Source organism: Pseudophryne corroboree, chromosome 5 (genome assembly GCF_028390025.1).
Source record: "Pseudophryne corroboree isolate aPseCor3 chromosome 5, aPseCor3.hap2, whole genome shotgun sequence".
In the NCBI taxonomy this organism is placed as follows: domain Eukaryota; kingdom Metazoa; phylum Chordata; class Amphibia; order Anura; family Myobatrachidae; genus Pseudophryne; species Pseudophryne corroboree.
In genome coordinates, this window is record NC_086448.1 from 230,021,491 (window position 1) to 230,040,920 (window position 19,430).

General features: G+C 45.8%; 1 protein-coding gene across 3 annotated transcripts in view; it reads left to right on the top strand.

The window, feature by feature from the left end:
- Positions 1 to 19,430, top strand: part of OXNAD1 (oxidoreductase NAD binding domain containing 1) — a 174,579-nt gene that overhangs the window by 91,900 nt on the left and 63,249 nt on the right. For all 3 annotated transcript variants that reach the window (XM_063922163.1, XM_063922164.1, XM_063922165.1), the window contains one exon: positions 7,775 to 7,916. In XM_063922163.1, the coding sequence (XP_063778233.1) occupies positions 7,775 to 7,916 (142 nt within the window). The remainder of the gene's footprint in view (positions 1 to 7,774; positions 7,917 to 19,430) is intronic.

Here is a 19,430-nt window from a genome sequence, read left to right on the forward strand (position 1 = left end):
TTTAAAAAACACTAAAAAACAGCTTAAATCATAGAATTTGGGGGTCATTTTGATCCCAAAGTATTATTAACCTCAAAAACCATAATTTCCACTCATTTTCAGTCTATTCTGAATACCTCACACCTCACAATATTATTTTTAGTCCTAAAATTTGCACCTAGGTCGCTGGATGACTAAGCTAAGCGACCCTAATGGCCGACACAAACACCTGGCCCATCTAGGAGTGGCACTGCAGTGTCACGCAGGATGTCCCTTCCAAAAAATACTCCCCAAACAGCACATGACGCAAAGAAAAAAAGAGGCGCAATCAGGTAGCTGTGTGAGTAAGATAAGCGACCCTAGTGGCCGACACAAACACCGGGCCCATTTAGGAGTGGCACTGCAGTGTCACGCAGGATGGCCCTTCCAAAAAACACTCCCCAAACAGCACATGACGCAAAGAAAAAAAGAGGCGCAATCAGGTAGCTGTGTGAGTAAGATAAGCGACCCTAGTGGCCGACACAAACACCGGGCCCATCTAGGAGTGGCACTGCAGTGTCACGCAGGATGGCCCTTCCAAAAAACACTCCCCAAACAGCACATGACGCAAAGAAAAAAAGAGGCGCAATGAGGTAGCTGTGTGAGTAAGATAAGCGACCCTAGTGGCCGACACAAACACCGGGCCCATCTAGGAGTGGCACTGCAGTGTCACGCAGGATGGCCCTTCCAAAAAACCCTCCCCAAACAGCACATGACGCAAAGAAAAAAAAGAGGCGCAATGAGGTAGCTGTGTGAGTAAGATAAGCGACCCTAGTGGCCGACACAAACACCGGGCCCATCTAGGAGTGGCACTGCAGTGTCACGCAGGATGGCCCTTCCAAAAAACACTCCCCAAACAGCACATGACGCAAAGAAAAAAAGAGGCGCAATCAGGTAGCTGTGTGAGTAAGATAAGCGACCCTAGTGGCCGACACAAACACCGGGCCCATCTAGGAGTGGCACTGCAGTGTCACGCAGGATGGCCCTTCCAAAAAACACTCCCCAAACAGCACATGACGCAAAGAAAAAAAGAGGCGCAATGAGGTAGCTGTGTGAGTAAGATAAGCGACCCTAGTGGCCGACACAAACACCGGGCCCATCTAGGAGTGGCACTGCAGTGTCACGCAGGATGGCCCTTCCAAAAAACCCTCCCCAAACAGCACATGACGCAAAGAAAAAAAAGAGGCGCAATGAGGTAGCTGTGTGAGTAAGATAAGCGACCCTAGTGGCCGACACAAACACCGGGCCCATCTAGGAGTGGCACTGCAGTGTCACGCAGGATGGCCCTTCCAAAAAACACTCCCCAAACAGCACATGACGCAAAGAAAAAAAGAGGCGCAATGAGGTAGCTGTGTGAGTAAGATAAGCGACCCTAGTGGCCGACACAAACACCGTGCCCATCTAGGAGTGGCACTGCAGTGTCACGCAGGATGGCCCTTCCAAAAAACATTCCACAAACAGCACATGACGCAAAGAAAAATTAAAGAAAAAAGAGGTGCAAGATGGAATTGTCCTTGGGCCCTCCCACCCACCCTTATGTTGTATAAACAGGACATGCACACTTTAACCAACCCATCATTTCAGTGACAGGGTCTGCCACACGACTGTGACTGAAATGACGGGTTGGTTTGGACCCCCACCAAAAAAGAAGCAATTAATCTCTCCTTGCACAAACTGGCTCTACAGAGGCAAGATGTCCACCTCATCATCATCCTCCGATATATCACCGTGTACATCCCCCTCCTCACAGATTATCAATTCGTCCCCACTGGAATCCACCATCTCAGCTCCCTGTGTACTTTGTGGAGGCAATTGCTGCTGGTCAATGTCTCCACGGAGGAATTGATTATAATTCATTTTAATGAACATCATCTTCTCCACATTTTCTGGATGTAACCTCGTACGCCGATTGCTGACAAGGTGAGCGGCGGCACTAAACACTCTTTCGGAGTACACACTTGTGGGAGGGCAACTTAGGTAGAATAAAGCCAGTTTGTGCAAGGGCCTCCAAATTGCCTCTTTTTCCTGCCAGTATAAGTACGGACTGTGTGACGTGCCTACTTGGATGCGGTCACTCATATAATCCTCCACCATTCTTTCAATGGTGAGAGAATCATATGCAGTGACAGTAGACGACATGTCCGTAATCGTTGTCAGGTCCTTCAGTCCGGACCAGATGTCAGCATCAGCAGTCGCTCCAGACTGCCCTGCATCACCGCCAGCGGGTGGGCTCGGAATTCTGAGCCTTTTCCTCGCACCCCCAGTTGCGGGAGAATGTGAAGGAGGAGATGTTGACAGGTCGCGTTCCGCTTGACTTGACAATTTTGTCACCAGCAGGTCTTTGAACCCCAGCAGACTTGTGTCTGCCGGAAAGAGAGATCCAAGGTAGGCTTTAAATCTAGGATCGAGCACGGTGGCCAAAATGTAGTGCTCTGATTTCAACAGATTGACCACCCGTGAATCCTTGTTAAGCGAATTAAGGGCTCCATCCACAAGTCCCACATGCCTAGCGGAATCGCTCCGTGTTAGCTCCTCCTTCAATGTCTCCAGCTTCTTCTGCAAAAGCCTGATGAGGGGAATGACCTGACTCAGGCTGGCAGTGTCTGAACTGACTTCACGTGTGGCAAGTTCAAAGGGCATCAGAACCTTGCACAACGTTGAAATCATTCTCCACTGCGCTTGAGACAGGTGCATTCCACCTCCTATATCGTGCTCAATTGTATAGGCTTGAATGGCCTTTTGCTGCTCCTCCAACCTCTGAAGCATATAGAGGGTTGAATTCCACCTCGTTACCACTTCTTGCTTCAGATGATGGCAGGGCAGGTTCAGTAGTTTTTGGTGGTGCTCCAGTCTTCTGTACGTGGTGCCTGTACGCCGAAAGTGTCCCGCAATTCTTCTGGCCACCGACAGCATCTCTTGCACGCCCCTGTCGTTTTTTAAAAAATTCTGCACCACCAAATTCAAGGTATGTGCAAAACATGGGACGTGCTGGAATTTGCCCATATTTAATGCACACACAATATTGCTGGCGTTGTCCGATGCCACAAATCCACAGGAGAGTCCAATTGGGGTAAGCCATTCCGCGATGATCTTCCTCAGTTGCCGTAAGAGGTTTTCAGCTGTGTGCGTATTCTGGAAAGCGGTGATACAAAGCGTAGCCTGCCTAGGAAAGAGTTGGCGTTTGCGAGATGCTGCTACTGGTGCCGCCGCTGCTGTTCTTGCGGCGAGAGTCCATACATCTACCCAGTGGGCTGTCACAGTCATATAGTCCTGACCCTGCCCTGCTCCACTTGTCCACATGTCCGTGGTTAAGTGGACATTGGGTACAACTGCATTTTTTAGGACACTGGTGAGTCTTTTTCTGACGTCCGTGTACATTCTCGGTATCGCCTGCCTAGAGAAGTGGAACCTAGATGGTATTTGGTAACGGGGGCACACTGCCTCAATAAATTGTCTAGTTCCCTGTGAACTAACGGCGGATACCGGACGCACGTCTAACACCAACATAGTTGTCAAGGCCTCAGTTATCCGCTTTGCAGCAGGATGACTGCTGTGATATTTCATCTTCCTCGCAAAGGACTGTTGGACAGTCAATTGCTTACTGGAAGTAGTACAAGTGGGCTTACGACTTCCCCTCTGGGATGACGATCGACTCCCAGCAGCAACAACAGCAGCGCCAGCAGCAGTAGGCATTACACTCAAGGATGCATCGGAGGAATCCCAGGCAGGAGAGGACTCGTCAGAATTGCCAGTGACATGGCCTGCAGGACTATTGGCATTCCTGGGTAAGGAGGAAATTAACACTGAGGGAGTTGGTGGGGTGGTTTGCGTGAGCTTGGTTACAAGAGGAAGGGATTTACTGGTCAGTGGACTGCTTCCGCTGTCACCCAAAGTTTTTGAACTTGTCACTGACTTATTATGAATGCGCTGCAGGTGACGTATAAGGGAGGATGTTCCGAGGTGGTTAACGTCCTTACCCCTACTTATTACAGCTTGACAAAGGCAACACACGGCTTGACAAATGTTGTCCGCATTTCTGGTGAAATACTTCCACACCGAAGAGCTGATTTTTTTTGTATTTTGACCAGGCATGTCAATGGCCCTATTCCTCCCACGGACAACAGGTGTCTCCCCGGGTGCCTGACTTAAACAAACCACCTCACCATCAGAATCCTCCTGGTCAATTTCCTCCCCAGCGCCAGCAACACCCATATCCTCCTCATCCTGGTGTACTTCAACACTGACATCTTCAATCTGACTATCAGGAACTGGACTGCGGGTGCTCCTTCCAGCACTTGCAGGGGGCGTGCAAATGGTGGAAGGCGCATGCTCTTCACGTCCAGTGTTGGGAAGGTCAGGCATCGCAACCGACACAATTGGACTCTCCTTGTGGATTTGGGATTTCGAAGAACGCACAGTTCTTTGCGGTGCTTTTGCCAGCTTGAGTCTTTTCAGTTTTCTAGCGAGAGGCTGAGTGCTTCCATCCTCATGTGAAGCTGAACCACTAGCCATGAACATAGGCCAGGGCCTCAGCCGTTCCTTGCCACTCCGTGTGGTAAATGGCATATTGGCAAGTTTACGCTTCTCCGACGACAATTTTATTTTAGGTTTTGGAGTCCTTTTTTTACTGATATTTGGTGTTTTGGATTTGACATGCTCTCTACTATGACATTGGGCATCGGCCTTGGCAGACGACGTTGCTGGCATTTCATCGTCTCGGCCATGACTAGTGGCAGCAGCTTCAGCACGAGGTGGAAGTGGATCTTGATCTTTCCCTAATTTTGGAACCTCAACATTTTTGTTCTCCATATTTTAATAGGCACAACTAAAAGGCACCTCAGGTAAACAATGGAGATGGATGGATACTAGTATACTTATGGATGGACTGCCGAGTGCCGACACAGAGGTAGCTACAGCCGTGGACTACCGTACTGTGTCTGCTGCTAATATAGACTGGATGATTGATAATGAGATGAAATCAATATATATATGTATGTATATATAATATCACTAGTACTGCAGCCGGACAGGTAGATAATATATTTATTAGGTAATGATGACTGATGACGGACCTGCTGGACACTGTCAGCTCAGCAGCACCGCAGACTGCTACAGTAAGCTACTATACTCTATAGTAGTATGTACAAAGAAGAAAGAAAGAAAAAAAACCACGGGTAGGTGGTATACAATTATGGATGGACTGCCGAGTGCCGACACAGAGGTAGCTACAGCCGTGGACTAACGTACTGTGTCTGCTGCTAATATAGACTGGATGATTGATAATGAGATGAAATCAATATATATATATGTATGTATATATAATATCACTAGTACTGCAGCCGGACAGGTAGATAATATATTTATTAGGTAATGATGACTGATGACGGACCTGCTGGACACTGTCAGCTCAGCAGCACCGCAGACTGCTACAGTAAGCTACTATACTATAGTAGTATGTACAAAGAAGAAAGAAAAAAAAAAAAAACACGGGTAGGTGATATACAATTATGGATGGACTGCCGAGTGCCGACACAGAGGTAGCTACATCCGTGGACTAACGTACTGTGTCTGCTGCTAATATAGACTGGATGATTGATAATGAGATGAAATCAATATATATATGTATGTATATATAATATCACTAGTACTGCAGCCGGACAGGTAGATAATATATTTATTAGGTAATGATGACTGATGACGGACCTGCTGGACACTGTCAGCTCAGCAGCACCGCAGACTGCTACAGTAAGCTACTATACTCTATAGTAGTATGTACAAAGAAGAAAGAAAAAAAAAAAACACGGGTAGGTGGTATACAATTATGGATGGACTGCCGAGTGCCGACACAGAGGTAGCTACAGCCGTGGACTAACGTACTGTGTCTGCTGCTAATATAGAGTCTAGACTGGATGATAAATTATTGATAATGAGATGAAATCAATATAATATCACTAGTACTGCAGCCGGACAGGTACTATATATATTTATTATGTAATGACTGATGACGGACCTGCTGGACACTGTCAGGTCAGCACAGCACCGCAGACTGCTACAGTAAGCTACTATAGTAGTATGTATAAAGAAGAATGAAAAAAAAAAAAAACCACGGGTAGGTGGTATACAATATTATATATATATATATATATATATTATATATATATATATATATATATATATATATTAAACTGGTGGTGATTGATTATTAAACTGGTGGTCACTTCAGGTCACGTTGCAACTTGCAACTAGTACTCCGAGGCCTAAGCAGACAATCACAAAATATATTATTATACTGGTGGTCAGTGTGGTCAAAACAATGGCAGTGTGGCACTGACTCTGGCAGCAAAAGTGTGCACTGTACGTTATATGTACTCCTGAGTCCTGCTCTCAGACTCTAACTGCTCCCCACTGTCAGTGTCTCCCCCACAAGTCAGATAATACACTTACAGTCACACTATCTATTATCTAATCTAGTATAAATATCACTTCAGCAAGTAGTATAGTAGTATACAGTATAGTAGTACTCCTCCTAATAATGCTCCCCAAAATACTGTGTCTCTCTCTTCTCTAAACGGAGAGGATGCCAGCCACGTCCTCTCCCTATGACTCTCAATGCACGTGTGAAAATGGCGGCGACGTGCGGCTCCTTATATAGAATCCGAGCCTCGCGATAGAATCCGAGCCTCGCGAGAATCCGACAGCGTGATGATGACGTTCGGGCGCGCTCGGGTTAGCCGAGCAAGGCGGGAAGATCCGAGCCTGCTCGGACCCGTGTAAAAAACCTGAAGTTCGGGCGGGTTCGGATTCAGAGGAACCGAACCCGCTCATCTCTAGTGGAAATGACCACAATCCGTTACTTGTGGCCTTGTGGATTACAGGCATCTTTGGTATTTCCCCTACCTGTTATGTACTTTGGGGAAGGAACAGATGAATATAACTGGAAATGTAATGGTCTTGCAGTAGGAAAGGTATACTCTATCTGTTGCATATTATGGAGGGCGAGAGAAAAGAATAAAGATGGGAGTGGGCGTTAAGCTCTCTAACATTGGAAACTGACGATTTATATGTATTATAATGTATTACAGTATTTTATTCACCGTTCCCAGTTCTTCTAGACTTTTTGTTTTAAGTAACGAAACAAAATATATATATATTGATCAGAGATTGCAGGACATATTACAATCATTTATTTTTCCGCTCTCAGCTACATTTCTTTCTGTCAATAATGTAATTTGCAGGAGTTTACATTTCATGCCTGCAAATAACACAAGCCTATTATTTTCTATTTATTCGTGTACTCTTCCTACTAATGTATTTATGTAATGCTGTGTGAGGTGTGCTGTTCATAAGTAAATATAAATAATACTGTATGTTCAGACACGTGTGTGTTGTACAAAAACACATGACAACGAAAGCTCAGTTTAGTTTGTTTTTATCATGTTTTCCATGCCACAATGTGTTGTGTTCTCCATTGTACCAGTAACACAGGATGCACCACATTTTAATATTTACTTTTATTAAGAGCTTGATGGTTAAAGCAGCTGTCTTAGTAGATCTACTTTTAACTTGCTTTTCATGTGTTTTTGGATTTGTATGAACATGGGCTGAAGAGTACAAGAATCTGTGAAAGACACACCAAACGGAGGACTCTGCCCCAGAGAGCTTAATTAAACTCCAACCGAAATATTAATTACCTAGATTTCTAAAAAAAAAAATTGTATTATATGACTCTGTAACTGCTCTTGTTTTTTGTCTTCAGGGTAGATTTCTTTGTCCCTGGAGTTTCTGTAGTCGGTGGTTTCTCAATCTGCTCTAGTCCTGGGCTCCTGGAAAGAGAAAGGGTCCTGGAACTTGCTGTGAAAAACAACTTGCATCCTCCGGCTCACTGGATTCACTCCCAGGTAAAGTGTTATAGTGAAACACAACTCGCAGTCACCTACTGCTCCATCTGCAGAGTGCTTAATGGCCGCTGGGGCCTATAAACTGTGACCTGGGAACTTGGCTGCAAAGGCTGTGTCCAAAGTGTAATAAAAATGCCAATGGTTGGACATTGGTTGTAGGAGCAGTACTCGTTCTTGTATAAGCCTGGTATTACACTGACTTAAAAAGTGCTTATCATAGTCTAGGATGATGTATTGTGTATTCATTTCATTATAACTCAGTCATTTATGAGCTTAATACATAAGCTCCAGAGAATATCAAAATAATGATACAATCACAATGAGACTATTCAGGTTCCAAAAATACATATGAGCCAATAGTTGGACATCACTGTAAAGTAAAAATGGGTGAACAGTTTCCAAACGTTATTTGGCAGTAGGTTTAAGATGTAAGTAGAAAAAACATTTGGTTTGTTTTTCAATGGCTTATTTTTATTAGTATATATAAACCCAGGAGAAAATACAAAAAAAAAAATCCTGTCACAAAATGAACTTTGTCATTTTTACCATAATGTACTGTATTTTGATACTCCTTGAGCTTGATGCTAGCCTGTAATATCCACTATTTCTCTGACGTCCTAGTGGATGCTGGGGACTCCGTAAGGACCATGGGGAATAGACGGCTCCTCAGGAGACTGGGCACATCTAAAGAAAGCTTTAGGACTATCTGGTGTGCACTGGCTCCTCCCCCTATGACCCTCCTCCAAGCCTCAGTTAGATTTCTGTGCCCGGCTGAGCTGGATGCACACTAGGGGCTCTCCTGAGCTCCTAGAAAGAAAGTATAGTTTAGGTTTTTTATTTTACAGTGAGACCTGCTGGCAACAGGCTCACTGCAGCGAGGGACTAAGGGGAGAAGAAGCGAACCTACCTAAGTGGTGGTAGCTTGGGCTTCTTAGGCTACTGGACACCATTAGCTCCAGAGGGATCGAACACAGGACCCGACCTCGTCGTCCGTTCCCGGAGCCGCGCCGCCGTCCCCCTTACAGAGCCAGAAGCAAGAAGGTCCGGAAAATCGGCGGCTGAAGACTTCTGTCTTCTCCAAGGTAGCGCACAGCACTGCAGCTGTGCGCCATTGCTCCTCATGCACACCACACACTGCGGTCACTGATGGGTGCAGGGCGCTGGGGGGGGGGGCGCCCTGAGCAGCAATAAATAACACCTTGGCTGGCAAACTAACACCATATATAACCCCAGAGGCTATATAGGTGTATATTAACCCCTGCCGAGAAAGCCAGCCGAAAAAGGGGCGGAGCCATCTCCCTCAGCACACTGGCGCCATTTTCCCTCACAGTTTCGCTGGAGGGATCGCTCCCTGGCTCTCCCCTGCAGTCCTGCACTACAGAAAGGGTTAAAAAGAGAGGGGGGGCACAAAATTAGGCGCAGTATAGAATATATATGCAGCTATAAGGGAAAACACTCTCTATAAGTGATATCCCTGTGATATATAGCGCTCTGGTGTGTGCTGGCATACTCTCCCTCTGTCTCCCCAAAGGGCTTTGTGGGGTCCTGTCCTCTGTCAGAGCATTCCCTGTGTGTGTGCTGTGTGTCGGTACTGCTGTGTCGACATGTATGATGAGGATAATGATGTGGAGGCGGAGCAAATGCCTGTGAATGGGATGTCGCCCCCTGCGGGGTCGACACCGGTGTGGATGGACTTATGGAAGGAATTACGTGACAGTGTCAACTCCTTACATAAAAGGTTTGACGACATAGGACAGCCGGCTACTCAGCTTGTGCCTGTCCAAGCGTCTCAAATGTCATCAGGGGCTCTAAAACGCCCGCTACCTCAGATGGCAGACACAGATGTTGACACGGATACCGACTCCAGTGTCGACGACGATGAGACTAGTGTACCTTCCAATAGGGCCACCCGTTACATGATTGAGGCAATGAAAAATGTATTACAGATTTATGATAATACCCCAGGTACCACAAAAAAGGGTATTATGTTTGGTGAGAGAAAACTACCAGTAGTTTTTCCTGCATCTGATTGATATGAGGTGTGTGAGGAAGCGTGGACTTCCCCCGATAAGAAATTGATAATTTCTAAGCAGCGTACCCTTTTCCGCTAGAGGATAGGTCACGTTGGGAAATACCCCCTAGGGTAGAAAAAGCGGTTACACGCTTATTAAAAAAAGGTGGCACTACCGTCACGGATACGGTCGCCCTGAAGGACCTGCTGATAGAAAGCAGAAAACTACCCTTGAAGCTATATACACACACACGGGCATGATATTGAGACCTGCTATTGCCTCGGTATGAATGTGCAGCGCGGCAGCTGCGTGGTCAGATTCCCTGTCGGATAATATTTATACTATAGATAGGGACAATATTTTGCTGAAAATAGAGCATATAAAAGACGCTGTCTTATACATGCGTGATGCACAGAGGGATAATTGCCGACTGGCATCACAAATAAGCGTTAGGTAAAACCATTGCCGCCAGGCGGGGGTTATGGACTCGGCAAGGGTCGGGCGATGCCGATTCAAAACGGCACATGGAAGTTTGCCCTATAAGGGGGTGGAACTGTTTGGGGATGGTCTTTCAGACCTCGTTTCCACAGCTACGGCTGGGAAATCAAAACGTTTGCCACAAGCTACCCCACAGCAAAAGAAAGCACTGTATTATCAGGTACAGTCCCTTCGGCCCCAGAAAAGTAGAGGGCTAGAGGCTCATCTTTTCTGCCAAGAGGAAAAGGTAGAGGGAAAAAGCTGCAGCACACAGCTAGTTCCCAAGAGCAGAAGTCCTCCCCTGCGTCCGGTAAGTCCACAGCATGACGCTGGGGCTGCTCAGGCGGACCGGGGTACTTTGGGGGCCCGTCTCAGAAATTTCAGCGCACAGTGGGCTCTCTCACAGGTGGATCCCTGGGTTCTTCAAACAGTATCTCAGGGGTACAGGCTGGAATTCGAGACGTCTCCTCCCCGCCGTTTCCTAAAATCTGCCGTACCGGCAACTCCCTCTGCCAGGGAGGCAGTGTTGGTGGCTGTCCAAAAAACTGTATTCACAGCAAGTGATTATCAAGGTACCCCTCCTTCAACAGGAAAAGGGTTACTATTCCACAATGTTTGTGGTACCGAAACCGGATGGTTCGGTGAGACCTATCTTAAATTTAAAATCCTTGAACACATATAACAAAAGATTCAAGTTCAAGATGGAATCGCTCAGGGCGATTATTGCGAACCTGGACGAGGGGGATTACAGGGTCTCTCTGGACATCAAGGATGCTTACCTACATGTCCCCATTTACCCTCCTCACCAGGAGTACCTCAGGGTTGTGGTACAGGACTGTCACTATCAGTTCCAGACGCTGCCGTTTGGATTATCCACGGCACCGAGGGTCTTTACCAGGGTAATGACCGAAATGATGATACTCCTTCGCAAGAAAGGAGTTTTAATTATCCCGTACTTGGACGATCTCCTGATAAGGGCAAGGTCCAAGGAGCAGTTGGTAGTGGGGGTAGCACTTTCTCGGGAAGTGCTGCAACAGCACGGCTGGATTCTCAATATTCCAAAGTCACAGCTGGTCCCGACGACACGTCTTCTGTTCCTGGGAATGATTCTGGAAACAGACCAGAAAAAAGTGATTCTTCCAGTGGAAAAAGCCGAGGAGTTGTCATCTCTAGTCAGAAACCTCCTAAGACCGGGACAGGTGTCGGTACATCAATGCACACGAGTTCTGGGAAAAATGGTAGCTTCGTACGAAGCAATTCCATTTGGAAAGTTCCGCGCAAGGATTTTCCAGTGGGACCTGTTGGACAAATGGTCCGGGTCCCATCTCCAGCGGATAACCCGGTCGGCAAGAACCAGGGTGTCGCTGCAGAGGGCTCATCTACTAGAGGGCCGCAGATTCGAAATACAGGACTGGGTCCTGGTAAACACGGATGCCAGCCTTCGGGGCTGGGGTGCAGTCACACAGGGAGTAAAATTCCAAGGACGGTGGTCCAAACAGGAGATTTCACTTCACATAAAATTTCTGGAGCTAAGAGCCATTTACAAGGCCCTAAGCCAAACAAGGCCCCTGCTTCAAAACCAGCCGTACTGATCCAATCAGACAACATCACGGCGCTCGCCCATGTAAACAGGCAGGGCGGAACAAGAAGCAGGAGGGCAATGGCAGAAGCCACAAGGATTCCCCGTTGGGCGGAAAATCACGTGGTAGCACTGGCAGCAGTGTTCATTCCGGGAGTGGACAACTGGGAAGCAGACTTCCGCAGCAGACTCCACCCGGGAGAATAGGGACTTCATCCAGAAGTCTTCCAAATGCTGGTAAACCGTTGTGAAAGACCACAGGTGGACATGATGGCGTCCCGCCTCAATAAAAAAGATATTGCGCCAGGTCAAGGGAACCTCAGGCGATCGCTGTGGACGCTCTAGTGACACCGCGGGTGTAACAGTCGGTTTATGTGTTCCCTCCTCTCCCTCTCATACCCAAGGTACTGAGGATAATAAGAAAAAGAGGAGTAAGAACTATACTCATTGTTCCGGATTGGCCAAGAAGGGCTTGGTACCCGGAACTTCAAAAAATGATCTCAGAGGACCCATGGCCTCTGCCACTCAGACAGGATCTGCTGCAGCAGGGGCCCTGTCTGTTCCAAGACTTACCGCGGCTGCGTTGACGGCATGGCGGTTGAACACCGGATACTGAGTGAAAAAGGCATTCCGGAGGAAGTCATTCCTACCCTGATCAAAGCCAGGAAGGATGTCAGCCTGAAGTTCAGACGTTGTAAGGGAGTGCTGCATATTCAGCCCCTTTTTGTGCCCCCAGTGGCACCTTGGGATCTCAATGTGGTTTTGGAGTTCCTGGAATCACATTGGTTTGAGCCACTTAAAACCGTGGTTTTGAAATATCTCACATGGAAAGTGGTCATGTGTTGGCTCTGGCTTCGGCCAGGCATGTGTCAGAATTGGCGGCTTTGTCATGAAAAAAGCCCTTACCTGACTTTCTATATGGATAGGGCAGAGTTGAGGACTCGTCCTCACTTTCTCCCGAAGGTGGTATCAGTCTTTCACTTGAACCAACCTATTGTGGTGCCTGCGGCTACTAGGGACGTGGAGGATTCCAAGTTACTGGACGTAGTCAGGGCCCTGAAAAATTATATTTCCAGGACGGCTGGAGTCAGGAAAACTGACTCGCTATTAATCCTGGATGCACCCAACAAGCTGGGTGCTCCTGCTTCTAAGCAGACTATAGCGCGCTGGATTTGTAGCACTATTCAGCTTGCGCATTCTGCGGTGGGACTACCGCAGCCTAAATCTGTAAAAGCCCATTCCACAAGGAAGGTGGGCTCATCTTGGGCGGCTGCCCGAGGGTTCTCGGCTTTACAACTTGGCCGAGCTGCTTCTTGGTCAGGGGCAAACACGTTTGCAAAATTCTACAAATTTGATACCCTGGCTGAGGAGCACCTTGAGTTCTCTCATTCGGTGCTGCAGAGTCATCCGCACTCTCCCGCCCGTTTGGGAGCTTTGGTATAATCCCCATGGTCCTTACGGAGTCCCCAGCATCCACTAGGACGTCAGAGAAAATAAGATTTTACTCACCGGTAAATCTATTTCTCGTAGTCCGTAGTGGATGCTGGGCGCCCATCCCAAGTGCGGATTGTCTGCAATACTTGTAAATAGTTATTGTTACACAAATCGGGTTGTTATTGCGAACCATCTATTCAGAGGTTCCATTGTTATCATACTGTTAACCGGGGTTCCTATCACGAGTTATATGGTGTGATTGGTGTGGCTGGTATGAGTCTTACCCGGGATTCAAAATCCTACCTTATTGTGTCAGCTCTTCCGGGCACAGTGTCCTAACTGAGGCTTGGAGGAGGGTCATAGGGGGAGGAGCCAGTGCACACCAGATAGTGCTAAAGCTTTCTTTAGATGTGCCCAGTCTCCTGCGGAGCCGTCTATTCCCCATGGTCCTTACGGAGTCCCCAGCATCCACTACGGACTACGAGAAATAGATTTACCGGTGAGTAAAATCTTATTTACTGTAGCATTGTAGGTGAGGGAGTATTACGCATACAGTAGTTGGTCCATTGTTGCCTGCTGAGGAATGAAGGCGGAAATGCTTTATGTAAGCTCTGGAGTGGCCCCTTCTAGTCCTCTGTCTCTTATCCACACAGCATACACCGGACCGTAGGGCCCAGCTGTGGACATTAATGTCAGATCCTTACTAATACTTCACTAGCCACATTTGCAGACCAGTGTAATCTTAAATTGGTGCATGCTGCAGGGTGTGGCATACTGGGTTGATGGTCATCGTGCTGGAAGTTTCAACACACTTTGTGATCACTCCTTGGTCTTGTTTGTCACGTGATTCACCATTTCGGTGGAGTCATCTGATGCACCAGTGTTCTGGTGAGCACTCTTAACCATAACCTTCGCTCTAGTGCCTAAGCAGCCTAACCTTAACCCAGCCATCCTGCAGCCTAACCCTAATGCCGATATGATGCCTATCCATATATCAACAATGTCAACATAACGGTCAGCCGTATGACTGCATCCCTGTGCTGCACAGTTTGGGTTTATTATGGCAGCTGTATAATTCACGTTTTAACACTTTGGTCATCGTCAAAGTGCTCCTCACCCACTGGGAGTTCATGCTTTCAAGCAGACTATGGGGTAGACTTATCTTTTATTGGGCAGCAAGTGGAGAAGTTGCCCATAGCAACCAATGAGATTCTAGCTGTCCTTTATCTAGTACAGGGGTGTCCAACCTTTCACCTTCCCTGGGCCACATCAGAAGATGAAAATTTGGTTTGGGCCGCACATAAAATAAAATAACAGTAACGATACCTGCTCATCCAAAAAAACCATAAAAAACATAGTTAACATATTAAACTTACTTGGAAATGAAGTTAGTGAGATGTTTGACATTGTTTCTCAGCCACCAATGCATCCAAGACAGTAATGGAGTATAAGGGCCACAACATTGCAGAGGAGACAGAGGAGGAACAGGGCTGCGGACATTGTATACGGGGAATAATAAATCCTGCAGAGAGATGGCGGCCTACGCAGCAGTTAAAAGCCGCCATCAATCACGGCAAAAATGAGCTAATTTATTGCAGGTCGGAGCCCACCGGGTGTTTCATTAGGTCCCCGGTGGGCCAGTCCGACCCTGCAAAACAGTGGGGGAGCGCTGCGCGATAGTGATGGCCGCAGCGCAATACAGTTCAACCGGCTCACCTACACTCCGCACAGGCAGCAAGATGTGGCCTGTAGGAGCTTCTAAAATGGACGGGGGGCAGGTGAAGCTGGCGCGCTGGCATCACTTTTGTGACGCGCTCACCCATACTTCGCACAGGCCGCAAGATGTGGCCTCTCGGAGCTAATATAATGGGTGGCGCGCTGGCGTCACCGTTGTGACGTGCCCCAGCCGCAAGCGCCGGCAGTGTAACTTGAAACTTTAGAATTTCTTAAAAAATAAAAAATTGCACTGGGCCGCATTACTAGCCGACCTGGGCCGCATGCGGGCCACGGGTTGGACAAGCCTGATCTAATACATTCTATAAAATAAAAGCTAGAATCTGATGGTTGTTATGGACAATGAGCAAAAGAGAAGTGTTTTCTTTTTAGTTTTACATTTTGCTGTTAAAGTTGCACTCTGTAGTAGTACAAACATTTGTAGAAGAATGTAGCATTTCTCATAGTTGTTTTTTCTGAAGCGACGGCTATGGGCTCTATTCAGTGCATTTGTTATCCTTTCCGACAATACAGTATTCAACTTGCAGGCAAATCCGACAAGTTTTGGTCGTTATCAAAAATGTCAGTCCAACTTTATTTTAAAGTCGTATTGACATTGTTGAAAACAGGACTAAAAGCTGTCTGATTTGGCCGCAAATCCGACAAAACACGTGGATTCGCAGCTAATCCGACGATCCACGTGTTTTCCGACAAGTCGGAAATTGCCAACCTGTCGGAAAAACGACAGCCCCATTGAATAGGTTGAATCACGATTCGACTAAGGCGGAAACTGCCGTCTTTCCGACAAGACGGCAGTTCCGACTATAATTGAATACACCCCTATATCTAATATTACAGAAGTACCCTCATACATCTAGCCTCAATGCGCGACACAGATGCCTGGCAAGAGTGAGCTGACAGGTCCCATGCAAATCTGCTAATGCCGGGTAAAAATGCATCTTAATCGTGACACAATGTGGCTAGGACACACAAGTAGACTGTGCCAATCAGTTTAATGTGTGACACTTGTTTATTGTTTGTATGACCGAGTCTGTATATAGAACAGAACTTGGAATGGAAAAAAGCTGCTGCTGCTACATTGTAGCACTTTGTATACAGATTCAGAGACTCAGTTGCACACAGAGTGACGTGCGGTGAGGTGAGGCAGACCCTTTATCTGTCATACTAACATACTAGATGTGCAGAAAAGATAGGCAGGAGTGGCACTGCTCACCTATCAGACTTTTTATTCAGGAATTTGACTACAGTATATACAGTATATGAACCATACAAAGAATATATTAGAAATAACCTCTTTGTATTGTTCTAATAATTTTAATAGTCAAAACTCTGGAATAAAAAGTCTGATAGGTGAGCAGTGCCTCCCCTGCCTATCTTTTCTGCACATATTTGATCAAAACCCACCAAATTTCCAGCAGTGTATACTGCTGCACCTGTGTATAATGCCCACATGCACACTTGGGCTCATATACAGTATTGTGTGTAAATCTGGCTCTTGTACTAGCCAGTGCCTCCTTAGCCATTTACCTCACTGCACATCCCTGCACAGGTATACTATTGTTGCATATCGAATTAATCAGTACAGTCTCATCATGCGTCCTGGTCACATCGAGTTACAACTAAGATTTTTAGCAAAAAAAGACGGCCCTCACTAGGAGAGTCTCACGGGACCTGGCGTGCTGAGAAAAGCTGTTTGGCGTGACTAAAGCAATGATGTATGAGGACACATAGGTACGTGTATTTAATGTATGTCACCCTTGTACACACAGTGGAGGTGAGCATTGTATGGGCAGAATCAATGTATGTGTATTCATCCTTTCAAATAAGAATGATAGTAATAAGAACTACAGATGTGTCGTCATACACCTATGCTTTTTGCGCAAAATGCCTGGTGTAACTTAAATGCTTCGCCATGGATAGCAATTCCCAGGCCTAAGTACTTTTTCCCGAATTTTGCATCTTAATCTGCCAACAGCGTACAGAGTCGCTAATAAATACCTACATACTGTATTTAGGATCGTTGTCGCAAAGGCAATAATACAAAGTAGCAGATTACGCATAACAATACATGGTAACTCGTACTGTATATGAGTGACTCTCGACACACATCGTTATACGAAATCTCTAATTATGTCAACTCCTTTGCGACTAAAAATGCTAGTCCTAAACACAGGACAGTACTTGGAACAGTATTAGTGACTTAGGGGGGTATTTATAAAAGCTGGGAGAGGGATAAAATTGTGAGAGATGAAATACCAGCCAATTGGCTCCTAACTGTCATTTTTCAAACACAGCCTGTAACATGTAAATTAGGCGTTAATTTGTTAGTACTTTATCTCTTACAATTGTATCTCTCTCCAAAATTTAATAAATAGCCCCCTTAGTGCTTTATTAACAGATTAAATAAATGTATGCAATCTGGGTATAAGGGCAAAAGACAGAAGTCCTGTTGCTGTAGGATTCTGTTGGTTGTTTCCTATGATTCCTATGCAGGTCTTTAGCAAAGTCTGGAAGTGAGATGCACTCAATTCCCACCAAGGAGGCGTTAGTCATCAGTTTGCTTCTGTAATGTCCTGATTATTCAAGTGCTAGTGTGTTCATACTGTACACAGAGTTGAAACCACCATTTAACCTTGTGCGCCTGAAATCAGATTCAGCATTCTCTTAATTGCTAAGTATATTTACGTATACAAGAAACATAGAAGCATAGAATTTGACGGCAGATGAGAACCACTTGGCCCATCTAGTCTGCCCATTTTTTTTATCCTTTAGGTAATCTCAACCCTTTTTGAACCTTAATTCTTTGTAAGGATATTCATATGCCTATCCCAAGCATGTTTAAATTGAACTACAGTCTTAGCCTCTACCACCTCTGATGGGAGGCTATTCCACTTATCCACTACCCTTTCTGTGAAATAATTTTTCCTTAAATTTCCCCTGAACCTGCCTCCCTCCAGTTTCAGTGTATGTCCTCGATTTCTAATACTTCTCTTCCTTTGAAAAATGTTTCCCTCCTGAACTTTGTTAAAACCTTTGGTATATTTGAAAGTTTCTATCATGTCTCCCCTTTCCCTTCTCTACTCCATACTATACATGTTAAGATCTTTTAGCCTTTCCGGTAAGTTTTGTGATGTAGGCTTTGCACCATTTTAGTTGCCCTTCTTTGTACACTCTCTAATGTATTTATATCCTTCTGGAGATACAGTCTCCAGAACTGGACACAGTATTCCAGATGAGGCCGCACCAATGACCTATACAGTGGCATTATTACTTCTCTTTTCCTGCTACTGATTCCTTTCCCTATGCAACCAAGCATCTGACTTGCCTTTCTCATTGCTTTGTTGCATTGCTTTCCTGCCTTTAAGTCACTTGAAATAGTGCCTCCTAAATCCCTTTCCTCCTCAGTAGTTTCCATTATAGTACCCTTGATACTATGTAACAGAAAAGTACAGTCTCACTTTCTGCGCTCCAAAATGTCCCCTTGTTTTAAACGGTCCTCACAGCGATGTCATATTGTACATGAAAGAGAGACAAAAAATACAATAGTGTAATCCTGTATGAGCATAAAAGTTCTTTCCACTGTGTTTAAGGGAGAACTAGGTGATGAAGATGGTCCCACAAGAGAAATAAAACGTCCACCTTCTTATAGGGTCACCCAAAGTGATGCCGTGAAGATACGGTAATAGATCCTTAAGTGTATGCTTACTTGAAAATGGAAGATAGAAAGCACATAAAGGTTTCTTTTCCGTGCAGATTATCTCCTCTGTGACACCGTATATGCTGAGTATGAATATCACTCATATGGTGGGTATGCAATTAAAAAAAAAAAAAAAAAAGGGGGAAGCCATTTAGGGCCAAAAGAACCCTTCTTTTATTAAAATAGATAAATAAAACATAAATGGACAACCAGCCGTACCAAATAGAGAGCAGAGATTGAAGTCAACTGACATAAAGTGATCCGGATATCATAAAATGTCATATGCCCCCTTCAATGGATGTACTGGTTCAGGACATCAATATAGCACTGGATCAACGCGTTTCGACGCTCTGCGGCGTCTTTGTCAAGATTTAACAGTGTGTTTCACTATATTAATATACAGAAAATCCAATAAAACAACGTAACAACCTGCCTGATAGCAAGTTTTTAGCCGTATGACTGGTCTGGACCCCGGATGTGTTACCAGGGGAACGGGACACACAGCCGGCAGGTTGTTACGTTGGTAGTGGGAGGGAGTAATGCTAGCCATGGGATTGGTTTGTGTCCCGGATGTGTTACCA